Below are 13,328 nucleotides of genomic sequence, written 5' to 3' on the forward strand. Positions count from 1 at the left end.
GTCGTGACTAGACTTGACTAGCTAAGTTACTCCCTAAAACACTTGTTGGGAATTAAATATGTTAGCTAGCGAACTTTGTTACATGGCCAACTACCCGCTAGTTTGTTAGCTATCTAGCTAGCTAGCTGGCATTTTGTGAGCTACTGTTACAACTTAAGAGTAGCCTAGTCGTAAACCCGGTAACCCGTTCTGCTTGAACAAGTATAGTTACCAAGGTTATAATAGTTTTACATTTTCAAATTCTTTTTTATTTTGATTATGTTTGTATTCAGTCTGAATTTCCGTTTAGTTTTAGTTAGTTTCACCAGTGTTTTCATTAGTTTCAGTTTAGTTTATATTTCATGGACTCATTTCTATTTCGTTTTAGTTTATTATAGTTTCAGTTTTAGTCATTTTAGTTAAGGAGAAAAAATTGTCTAAGATTAGTGCAGCGTGAAAAATAATCTGTTTATCATTGAAGATATCAACATTTCAAGACTAAACTTAACTAACATATGCGATACATTTGTTTCAGACTACACAGACTTTTGGGAGTGTGACCAATGTCGGCTCCTGCCAAATCTCTCGGGGGGAGGGGGCAATTTTTGCGATGATGGCTAAGCGGTGACCCGTTCAATGGGTAAATTAACAGTTAGCTAACTTGACATTGTCACATTGAATTGAGCAGGGGTAGCAGAACAAAACGTTACCTACTCCGCAGCCTCCGTAGCCACGTTTTCCGCTCATACCAGCTCCGCGAAAATCCCTAGTTATATGATTACCCCCCCCCCCCCCCCCCCCCCTTGTAGATACTTGCTTGATGTTTAAATTTGGTCTGGGTGGTCCTAATTCTTTAGCTGCCAATTTATCCTGCTTACTACGACGACTGAACGGTATTTTTTATGCCATGATCGAGTTGCTCTCAGTTAAGGTAACATTAGCCCCAGCGATCCCTACGCCCCCAGCCCACCCAGAACCCATATGTGTTGATATGCAGTATCAACTGTAATTCCAAATGTGACCTGCAGGGGGACCTACCTAGTTAAGATAAGGTCAATGAAGTTAGTATGAGATATACGAGCAAGAGATGGTTAATACAGGTTAACATGTGCGGATGTTTTGCTAGATAAATAAAGTTGAGCGCAAGCTCATTGTTCATTCAAAGAAGGTTTCATCTTTGGGAACACGAACAACACATGGTACCAGGAGTAAAACTGCGAGTCAAGCTACTGCGTGGATCGAGATGGAGATTCTGAGGCCACCGGAGGGGCTGAAACTGGTGGGAAATGTGGACAGCAATTGGCGGTCTTTCAAGCAACAGTTTGAGCTGTACATGTCTGCCATAGGACTGGACAATAAATCCGATGCCAGGAAAATTGCGTTGCTGCTTACAGTCGCAGGCCCCCAAGCCATTGAAGTCTTCAACACATTCGAATTCGCGGAGGCTGACGACAAAGAAATACGATTGCGTGATTGAAAAGTTTCATCCATATTGCTCACCGCAGAAAAACGCTGTGTACGAGAGGTACGTGTTCCGTTCACGAATGCAACAGCCAAATGAAATGTTTGATTGCTTTGTGACTGATTTAAAGCTGAAAGCACAGTCATGTGATTTTGGAGATCTAAGAGATTCCATGGTCCGCGATCAAATTGTTTATGGAATCCATGATAGAAGGGTTAGGGAAAGGCTGTTAAGAGACGCTAAGCTAACTTTGGAAGAGGCAGAGGGACTGTGTCATGCTAGTGAGCTAGCACAACAGCACGCGAAGACGTTTGATGAAACAAGTGCCTCTGTATTACACGAGAGTGCTAAAGTGGCGGTGGTTAAGAACAAAACGAAAAGAAATGATCAACAAAAGACAAACAAAGATGCAACAGGTTGCAAACGATGTGGTGGCAGACATGAACCAAAGCAGTGCCCTGCGTATGGTAAAAGATGCTCAAAGTGCAATGGCAAAAATCATTTTGCCAAACAATGTCTAACAAAAGAAAAGTCCAAACCAGTGAGGCTAGTTGAAGAGACAGACTTAAATGAGACTTTCTTTGTAGGCATGGTGTCATGTGACAATGCAAAGACTGGACATATCACAGAGCCAAATGATAGTCACTCAGAAGATGATGACACATGGATTGTTTCACTACCTATAAATGGAGCTCTGGTAGCACTTAGGATTGACACAGGTGCACAAGCAAATCTGATCAGCGTGACAGAAATTAATGCAATGAAAGAAAAGCCGAAAATAATCAAGAAAACAGTACAACTGAAAGACTACAATGGAAAAGAAATAGAAAGCAGAGGTCAGTGCAGACTGAAAGTCACAGTAAAGAACAAAGTATACAATGTACTGTTCACGGTTGTGCCCGAGAGTCGTGAGTCACTGATAGGAGGGGTAACCTCAAAGAATTTGAATCTAGTGAAGAGAGTCTATCAGATCAGCTGCTCAAAAGCAGCGAGTGCACACAAAGGCACAGTTGACTCCATAGTGCAACGTTTTCATGATGTGTTTAAAGGACTGGGATGCCTCCCTTACACCTACAAAATTGAGTTGAAAGAAGACGCAAAGCCAGTGATCCATGCACCTAGGAGAATTCCAGCTCCACTGAAGGAACGGCTTAAAAAGGAACTGGACAGGATGTGTCAATTGAATGTCATTACAAAAGTGGAAGAACCTACAGAGTGGGTAAACTCAATGGTGTGTGTAGACAAAAAGAATAAAAACAAAGAACTGAGAATATGCGTGGACCCAGGAGATTTAAACAGAAACATAAAACGTGAGCACTACCAAATACCAAAACGTGAGGAAATTGCAAGTGAAATGGCAGGTGCCAAATACTTTTCCAAGCTACATGCTGCACAGGGATTCTGGCAAATCAAGCTGGATGATGAGAGCTCAAGATGCTGCACATTCAATACACCTTTTGGTAGGTACCGGTTTTTGAGAATGCCATTTGGCATAATCTCAGCATCAGAAATCTATCATCGTGCAATGGACAACATGCTAGAGGGCCTAGAAGGGGTATGTTGCTATGTCGATGATGTGGTGATATGGGGCTCCACCCTGCAGCAGCATAACAAAAGACTGACAAAAGTACTCCAACGGGTACAGGGACATGGACTTAAGTTGAACCGTGCAAAATGTCAGTTTGGTGTGCAAGAAATAACGTTCCTCGGAGACAAGTTGTCTGCTGAAGGCATAAGGCCTGATGAAAGGAAGATACAAGCTATTCTATGCATGCCACGCCCCACAGACAAGAAAGGGGTACTCAGAGTAATGGGAATGATCAACTTTATTGGCAAGTTCATACCCAACTTATCAGTGAGGACATCAGCACTGAGGGAGTTACTCCATGATTCCAAGGAGTTCAAGTGGACAGCGAGAAATGAGCGGGAATGGAATGCTCTAAAGACCACACTCACCAATGCCCCTGTGCTAGCGTATTATGATCCCACTAAAAGACTGAAGATTTCGACAGATGCATCGAAGGACGGGCTTGGAGCTGTCTTATTGCAGGCAGAAGGAGATAGCTGGAAACCAGTTGCTTACGCCTCAAGGTCGATGACTAAGACTGAAACTAAATACGCTCAAATAGAGAAGGAATGCCTCGGACTGGCTTATGGGTTAGAAATCTTTCACTGCTATGTCTATGGGCTTCCCACTTTCACAGTCGAAACCGATCATCGTCCTCTTGTGTCAATCATCAAGAAGAATCTCAATGAGATGTCGCCTAGAATTCAGCGACTCATCATGAAGCTACAAAGGTATGACTTTGAGTTAATATACACACCAGGCAAGCACCTAGTGCTAGCAGATGCACTATCACGAGCGCCGGAGATGTGTCAGGTGAGCTCCACTGAAAAAGAGATTGAAAATCACATCAACATGATAGTTGAGTCTCTGCCAGTGTCTGATGTCAAAGCCAAACAAATAAGTGAAGAATTAGTCAAAGACAAGGAGCTACAAACAGTGATTGAAAACATACACAGTGGTTGGCCCAAAGGGTCCTGTCCAAAATATTATCACATCAGATCAGAGCTAAGTGTGGCAAATGGACTGTTATTGAGAGACAGTAGAATTGTCATCCCACACAGCCTTAGGCCAGAGATACTTAGAAGGCTACACAAGGGACACCTTGGGATAGAGAAATGTAAAAGGAGAGCCAGAAGCACTGTGTTTTGGCCTGGCATTAATAAGGACATTGAAATCATGGTAGGAAAATGTGAAACATGCAGCAAGTATCAGAGCAAACAGGCAAGTTAACCCATGATGATTCCAGATCTTCCCACTGCACCATGGGAGAAAGTTGGAACTGATTTGTTTCATTACAATGGAAAGGAGTATTTGCTAGTAATTGATTACTATTCAAATTTCCCTGAAATTGCTCTGCTCTCAAGTGCAACTGCCAGCAGTGTTATCACTCATGTCAAATCCATATTTGCCCGGCATGGGATACCAAAGACTGTAGTGAGTGACAATGGTCCATGTTACAACTGCAGAGAGTGGCAACAGTTTGCAGCTCAGTATGGATTTCATCATGTCACATCCAGTCCCCAGCATGCACAGGCAAATGGCAAGGCGGAAAAAGGAGTGCACATAATCAAGCAGATTCTGAAGAAGACCACAGACAGCAAGTCAGATCCCTACTTAGCTCTTCTAAGCTACAGAGCTGCTCCGCTTGAATGTGGTCTATCCCCAGCAGAACTGTTAATGAACCGCAGGTTATGCACAACCCTTCCCTGTTACACAGACATCAAACAGGACACAGGGATACAGACAAAACTGGAGAACCTAAAACAGAAACAGAAGCAACGTTATGACAAATCAACTAAACCTCTCAGTCCACTTGCAAAGGATGATGTGGTAAGAATCCAAGACCAGGATGCATGGAACAGAAAAGCAACTGTTCTTCAGGAGGTAGGACCAAGATCCTATGAAGTGAAGACTGAGGAAGGACATGTGTTAAGAAGGAACCGCCGCAGCCTTCTGAAAACAAAAGAGACTTTTACAGAGACAGAAAGTGATCTGGATGCAGTTACTGTGGATGCAGTACCAAACCTGAATAATGATGGACATTTGCAGGTCGACGCAAGCAATGTTCAGTCAGAGTTACCTGTTTTGAGGAGATGTGAGCGTCAGATTAAAAGACCAGACAGACTTAATCTGTAAGAGAATGTACTGAATGTTTGAGGTTCTATGTTCAAAAAAAAAAAAAGTAAGCTGATGTTTAAATAACTGAATCAGTATGTTAAGGTTATGTTTGGTCCATAGCTTCAAAGAAGGGGGGATGTGTTGATATGCAGTATCAACTGTAATTCCAAATGTGACCTGCAGGGGGACCTACCTAGTTAAGATAAGGTCAATGAAGTTAGTATGAGATATACGAGCAAGAGATGGTTAATACAGGTTAACATGTGCGGATGTTTTGCTAGATAAATAAAGTTGAGCGCAAGCTCATTGTTCATTCAAAGAAGGTTTCATCTTTGGGAACATGAACAACACACCATACAGATTGCATTGCAGCGCCTGCAGTTCGAAAAAATTGCCTTAACATGAGAGTCTATGAAAGCGATCTGTGCGATTTTCAACCAGACTGAAATCGCCCGAAAGGGGCGGTACTCCACGGAACACGACTTGACACTGATTGGACTATGACATTCAGAGGCAGGACAAACTGTCTAGAACAGTTACAGCTAGAGTTGTACTGTGGTAGGATGTGTGATGTAAAAAGTTCCCTCCCTTTCTTCCTTTGGTGGTGCGTCGCCCGATCGCCCTAAGGAACAAACCGCCCCTGAGTGTGACCTCCGCCGTCTTGAAACGATAACGACAATTATTTTTTGTCTTTTCTTATTTTATTTTTATTAGTTTTTTAGCAATCATTATTAGTTTCGTTTAGTTTTAGTTTTACATTTTCTACATTTATTTTATTTCAGTTTACAAAAATGTCAAAAAACCATTACTTTTCGTCTTAGTCCTAGTTTTAGTTTTAGTATACGATAACCCTGATAGTTACAAGACTAGACAGCTAGTTAGCTAGCTACCGATAGTCTTTTGAGGAGGAGGAGAGGAGGAAATCTAAGTTCTTTTTCCCCTAACAATGAATTATTATTTATTCATTTTTTATTTAATAAAAACCAGTGGCGGCTGGTGAGCTGGAAACAGGGGAGGCTGAAACATTAGGCCTACCTTTAGGCCTATCTGTCATTACTTTCAACCTGTTCCCCTTTATTATCCTTGATTAACAATAAAACAATTCACAGGATAATTGACACCAATCACGTAAATTTAGTAAATGATATGCTCGCGAAACAGCGCAGATTGTCTGTAGTTTCTGTTCTTGCGAAAGCTTCAGCATGAGGTTGTTTAATTAACAAGGATGGCAATTTGAACAATTAAATGGCAAGCAATCCCAAAGCTTTCTCTTAAATGTTTCACATTATAGCTTTCTTGTGTTACAAAATTCACATTACAAAACGGAGCTAAATTTCGTTAGATCGATTTAAATTACTGAGAATAAACGTTTAGGCTAGGTTGAGTGCAATGCACAATAACGTTTAGAACACGGACCTCACAAAAGCTGTGATGTCCTGAGCATTTAATATAATTTAAATCGATAAATGCCATCCTTGTTAATTAAACAATCTCACGTTGTAGCTTTCGCAAACACAGACACTACAGACAATCTACGCTGTTTCGCAAGCGTATCATTTACTAAATTTACGTGATTGGTGTCAATTATTCTGTGAATTAATTGTTTTATTGTTAATGAAGGAGGATAAAGTGGAACAGGTTGAAAGTAATGATAGATTTAAAGGTAATGTTTCAGCCTCCCCTGTTTCCAACATCCACAATAACAATAGGCCTGCTACTACTACTACTAATAATAATCAAATAAATATTTATTCATAACGTTCAAAGGACGTCCGAGGAATGTTAATAATAACCCCATGTCCCCCGCTCTAATTGTGACCCCCCAGAACTTTGCCTTGCATGACATCCCTGGGTAAGAGCTGTGAAATTGAAAAGTTAACATTTTATCCCTTAGATCAGCGTTTCTCAAACCTCTCCTGGAGTACCCCCTGCCCTGCAGGTTTTAGATCTCTCCCTGCTCCAACACAGCTGATTCAAATGATCCACTCGTTATGAACTCCTGAAGCTGCTTAATAACAAACTGATCATTTGAATCAGCTGTGTTGGAGCAGGGAGAGATCTAAAACCTGCAGGGCAGGGGGTACTCCAGGAGAGGTTTGAGAAACGCTGCCTTAGATGAATGTTTCACTTTCAGTTAATAAAACATCAATATCAATCTGTCTGTCTGTCTATATGTTATTCACTGTACTTTTAAACGAGAAGTCAAAGAGCATAATTCCCCTGAAAAAAGATCTTTTGATCTTTGTAATTTTAATCATGTTAATATAAATACATATATACATTCAGATTGTTTGTGTAATATCTTGTTGATCAGTTTTGACCTTTGATGATAGCTTCCCACCTCCTTGTACTGCTGTCAAATGAAGGGTTTTGGGGTGTTCCAGAGGTAATATCACATGTGATGTGTATTGCTGCCTGATGCTTACACAGATTCCCAGTGCTCTGTTATTCTGCCTTGGTTGATGTTTAGCCCATCAGAGGAAGCTAAATCAGCTACCCGTGATTGGCCAGCATAAGCTCAATTTCTTCCTCTTCCAATCACAGGTCTCCAATCTGTGAAATTCCTCTTGCTGTCCCAGCTATTCTGGCCACAACTAGCAATTGGTGGAGGGAGATGAGGAGAGGCATGCCATGCAAGTATTTTGGTTATAGAAAAGAAGAGCAGCAGCATTCTGTATGAGCTGGAGGGGCCTGATGCCACATTTAAGGAGACAGGCAAGGAGAGCGTTGCAACACTCCAATGAGGACAGCACACAGTTGGGCTATGCATGTTAAGACTGAAAGATGTTAAAAACTAAAATAAATAAAATAAACCTTGTTAATATTTAGTTGTATTTTTCATGCGTTACATTTTACTTTATTAGTTTAAATATTTTAATTTTCTTTTGATGTAACATTCAAGCATGTAAATCCACAAACATGACCATTCCCATGTGCTTTCTTCCAGATAGATTAAATATATCTGAATTAAACTGACCTGGACTGGTTTGAAAGCAATGACTACTACATGATCAGTGCATTACTCCATTGTACACAGATTTGGGAGAGCTGCTTAAGTTATACCTTGTCAGTATGTGGCTTTTTTAAAATTCAGTGTAAAATTACATTTTTTACAGCAACACACAGGAACATTATGTTAGATTACTTGTGAGAACAAGCACTGAATAATGACCTTATAAATTAAAATGAAATATATAACAAAGGTAGGGACAGGTAGGAACATATGAATACAATGCAAATCATATTTATTTTCCAAATGTATTGTGTTTTATTAGCTCATGCATGTAAGGAGAGAATACAGGGATAAGCAGATGTTAAACCTCACAATCCAGAACACTCCATATCCAGATAACCTAGCAGCAGTACTGTGTATTTGTGCTCAGTTCTATTTGAAAGCCAACAACTTTTGTTACCAGTGTTTTAGTTTCAGTTTTTCCCTTACATGTGGCCTTGCCTTTGTGAAATGTATTATATTGTGCATTTATTGAGGAGGACCTCTCTTGTCTACCAAATCTCTGTTTATTTCATTCTGCTGTTTTTGCTAGTGTTTCACAGGTTAACTCCATGCAGGGCATGATGGTCTCTTTAGTCTCAGATTGGTACTTTCTATGGCCTTGTCCTTGGGCCCCCTGGCCTTTCCTGTGATCTGCCTTTTGTGTCAGTGACCTCTGTGGGATCCTCTCTTATCACAGGTGAGCTTGTTTGGCCCTCTTCACTTCTTCACTTCTTGAGTGTTTTTCCATTAAATCTTTTCCCTCTTCTTCTTTAGGTTTGGTTGATCTCTCTTGTCCCCCATTTCCACTGGTGTCTCCCACGCTCACAGTTTGTTGTTTTCTGACTCCTTCTGTTGGAGGTCGCTTTGGGCACCTCTTGAAGTCCTCTTTTTCAATGTCAACTGAAGCCTTAACTTTATGTCCAGTGTCACTTGCTGTCTCTGTAACAGGAAGCTTCTCTCCAGTCTCTTCAGCGATGGCATGTATGATTTCCTTTTGTATCACATCACTTGTGCTTTGCCCTTTTGGAAGAGCTGTGGGCTCCTCTGTGGCAGAGACTGTATTTTTGGTAGGTGTTGCTTCCAGAGCCATTGTGCCTTTTTCCTCTAATTTTGGCAGGCTCCCCGCATCCATCATTTTGAGACCTTTGGGCGTCACACTTGTTAGTGGCCTATCCTGCTTGCACTTTGGAGTATTGGGACTTGAACCACCTAGTGATTTCACTGGGTCCGCTGTCTCTGTTTTTGGGCTATCCTTAGATTTCACACTGATATCTGATGACTTTTCTGCTTTCTCAGTTGCTCCAGAAATCTCAGCCTTCTTATGTTTAACAGAGCTACCTATGTCCTGGGCCTGCTCTGACTCCTTGACTTCTCTACTGACTCGGTCTTCTGCCTTAAACGTACTCTGTGTTTTGTCCTCAAAACCGTGAACCTGCCTCGTTCTTTCTTTGGTGTCCTCCTTTTCAGTTCTCTCATTTTGTAGGCTGACAGCAGGTTCTTTGTCCTCAGTTTCCTCTTCTGTGTCAGGCACATATTTGGTTCCCTTTATATCTTCCTCACCGTCCTCTCCCTCTCCAGTCACAGCACCTTTCTGATCTACAGCCTTGGGTGTTGACTCGTCCCCTTCTTCCTCCGGTCCCAGATCGTCCTCCTCCTCTAGGGTCTCTTCAAACTCTGCGGTGACCTCGGCATCGTCCTCTTCATCGCCAGTCACCATCTCTCCTTTGTCACTGGTTCCCTCACTGTTTGACCTGTCAGACTCTGTCTCAGTCTCTAACATCAACACTTCTCTCGTGGTTTCCGTTATGATCTCCTCCACAAACTTGTACTGCGGTTCGGCTCGGAAGAAAGCTCTCCTGGGCATGGTCAGATAAGGGAGGCTGTAGAAGGGAGACTGCCTGTATACGTGTGGCACTGAGCCCTGGGTGCACGAATCAAGTCGAGTTTCTTCACCTTCCAGGAGCCTCCTACACAATGCAAATACAATTAAAAATAAGGCAACACTCTGTTGTGACTATCATTCATGTTACATTACATTACATTATTGGCATTTAGCAGACACTCATATCCAGAGTGATTTACATCAGTTACAGTTTTTTTGAACAATTTTATCCTATCCTATCCTTATCTTATCCTATTTTCCTGAGGCAATTCTGGGTTAAGTACCTTGTCCAGGGGTACAGCAGCAGTGCCCCAACTGGAAATCAAACCAGCAACCTTTCAGTTATGAGTCTTGCTCCTTAACCACTATGCTGCCAACATTGCATTAGCAATGATAACCTATCTTGATTCCTCTTCAACTTCTGTGATTTTTCTATGCCGGTGAATATGTAGCTGATTCTGACCTGTAAGAAGCAATTTCCATATCTAAAGCGATTTTCACATTTAGCAGATCCTGGTACTCCTGACAATGCTGAGACATTTGTAGCCTGGAGTGTTTAAGCTCGAGCTCCAGTCTCTTAATAGTGTCCTATAAAAAGCGCAGAAAGATAAGAAGTTAAAATTTTGTTATGCACTGTAGATCCCAAAACCACAAATTATGACTGTTCCATGAAGAAAATTCCCATGCTTGATCTTACTATTACCATTAAACACATGTATCTGACTGGAAACTGGAAATCAACATTTATGGGAAAAATACATGAAATGAAAGTAATGGATATTCAGTGGTTGGACATTGCAACACACAAACAAAGCACACACTATATTTCCCTTGGACTTATCAGACAACCTCGCCTATTCAAAGGACACATCACAAGACAAAACCAGCGTTGTAGTAAATGTTCATTTCAACAGTCTGATTTACTTTTAAAAAAATTTAGCGAGAATAATGTTCAAAATCAGAAAGCTTTGTGACCTCAAATGAAGTAGGCCTACAGGAGAAATAGTCTAAATACAATCCAGGAAAGTGCAACAGTTAAACTGACGTGTTGTGTAGCGCTTGCCGCTTAATTGCTTGCTTTGACGATTATAATGAGCAAGATTCATTACTGATACCTGGTAGTAGTTGACCTCCGCATCGTGTCCTTCCTCCAGGTCATTCAGCTGTCTCAGCAGAGCCTCTCTGGCACCTTTCACGGTCTGCAGCTCGATGCTTTTAGATTGCAGTTGCCTTCTGTGCTCTACGATTTCCTGTTTCGTCGCTTTGAGTGCCTCTGTATTGATTTCAGCGGCTTTCAGCATGCTTGCCATCCGAGCCTGGAAACAATCCGCAGCTTGTTGGATGCTAGAACTGGCTTCACCTTCAAGCTGCTTTCTAATATTTCCCAAAGCGGTAGTGATGTCCGGTGTCCCAACACATTTCATGTCGATATTAAACCGAGCCTCGTGGATTTTAGCCATCATTTCTGACACCTCTTCTTGGTGTTTTTTCTTCAGCAAATCTATTTCTTCAGCGATAACCCGAGCTTTCTTGTCCAGTTGCGATTTATACAGATATGCGTCATTAATATTCCTCTGGACTGTCATAATGGTTTTCTCTGTCTCTGACCTACAACGGGCTTCTCGCTCATATTTTCCTCTTAAAATGTAAAAATCTTCTTCTAAATTCTGAAGTTCAATTTCAATCTGTCGCTTTTGTTGGGTAATTTCATTGACTTGTTTCCTTAGGTCCTTAATTTCAGTGTCGTACAGACGAGGTAAGGACGAAGAGAATTGTCTCTTTTGCCTAATGTCCCCGATTTCCTTCGCTAATATTTTGTTGTGATTCTCCAAATAACGAACCTTTTCTATGAATCTTGCAAAGTGGTCATTGAGCTCCTGAAGCAATTCTTTTTCATTAATATTCGTAAACTGCATTTCCCTGGAAAACTGGTGTGCAAGGTCAGCACTGTCGAATTCCCTTTGCACCATCGTATTGCATTTCTGAAACGAAGCCGAGGTGCTCCCGTCGCTCGCTGATAATTGTGGAGATGAAGAAGATGACCCAAGGCTCATGGTCTGAAACCGGGGATATTCTTTTTGGATACCTTTACTAGTAGAGCTTGAAACATACTCCATACTGTAGCTAATCTATTTTTGTCGCAGATGGGCTATGCTGGTGTGCTCCGCGAGCTATAGCCTACTCCACCGTTTGAACTGAACTGACAGCTGGCGTTGCGGCATGGAACTGTCCACGGTGCTAAAAGTGAGGTGTGTAAAAAGTGTGTATACTATTTTTTAGCATGACAGTGATCCAAAGCATTCATAAAAATCCACAAAGGTTAACTGGGAACAAAATTCAGAACATAATGTCAATCTCCAGACCTCAATACAATTGCACATTTGTCGTTCGAACTGAGGAAAGCAGTTCATAGGTGAAAACCAATAGATCTGAAAGCAATTCTGCCAAGAAGAGTCATCAAAAATCCTCTTCAACAGTTCCAGAGCAACATACAAAGATATCAGGAAGCACCTCGGCAGTGTAATCCATACAGTAACACATGCTACGAATAAATGTGATTCTGTGGTTTCTAAAATAAGATTCATTATTTGTGAACGATATGGCTTTGCTCTGTGCAATGCTACTAAGCATATAAGTGTAATATTTTAAGCAGAAAAATTATATATATATATATATATATATATATATATATATAAACCAATGACTGTGTTTATAACTATGTATATAGTTACAATATTACAATATTACACCTTTAACCATAAAATATATATATATATATGTAGTGTGTGTGTGTGTGTGTGTGTGTGTGTGTGTATACAAATCTGTTCAATAAAAATTGGACTTTGTGAGATGGTGTATTATATTATAGCATGTGTATTTGTATTGAAAAAGTCACTGGGACTGTAATTGATTGGGTGAAAGCCGTGTATACGCTAATGTGTCTCATGCACTTGCAGTTGTGCAATTTTTGTTTCATTAATTTGGTTTCTTGACATCAGTCAGCAAGAAGTAAGGCAATGAAGTCCACTGTCCAGCTGAAGAGGTTGTGCAGTGCCACATCTCTTTATGTTGGTTCAAGGAAAAGTGCCAGGAAGGAAACAGACAACTGCTCTTTACAGGCTAGCTGTGAGTCAGCTAAATTAGAGACATTAGAATGATTATTTACATGGAGGAAATGGTTATAGCCAGATGCAGCACACAGACTCTGAACATGCTTATACGACAGAGTTATTGAACTGATAAATCATTTATTGTGTTGATTTTGTTGTTAGTGGTGATTCATAAAATCAATATTAAGTCTAACAGTGACAATATTTTGTTGTTT

The 13,328-nt window shown here is 40.9% G+C and overlaps 1 protein-coding gene across 1 annotated transcript; it reads right to left on the reverse strand.

The window, feature by feature from the left end:
* Positions 1-8,397: 8,397 nt before the first annotated feature.
* Positions 8,398-12,312, reverse strand: LOC118790163 (neurofilament medium polypeptide). Its single transcript, XM_036547015.1, has 3 exons — positions 11,119-12,312; positions 10,467-10,591; positions 8,398-10,088 (listed from the first exon to the last, which is right to left on the reverse strand). Exons 1-3 carry the CDS (start codon positions 12,118-12,120, stop codon positions 8,813-8,815), a joined length of 2,403 nt encoding a protein of 800 aa, XP_036402908.1. The 5' UTR covers positions 12,121-12,312; the 3' UTR covers positions 8,398-8,812.
* Between the last annotated feature and the right edge of the window lie 1,016 nt (positions 12,313-13,328).

Source organism: Megalops cyprinoides, chromosome 15, assembly GCF_013368585.1.
Source record: "Megalops cyprinoides isolate fMegCyp1 chromosome 15, fMegCyp1.pri, whole genome shotgun sequence".
Classification (NCBI taxonomy): domain Eukaryota; kingdom Metazoa; phylum Chordata; class Actinopteri; order Elopiformes; family Megalopidae; genus Megalops; species Megalops cyprinoides.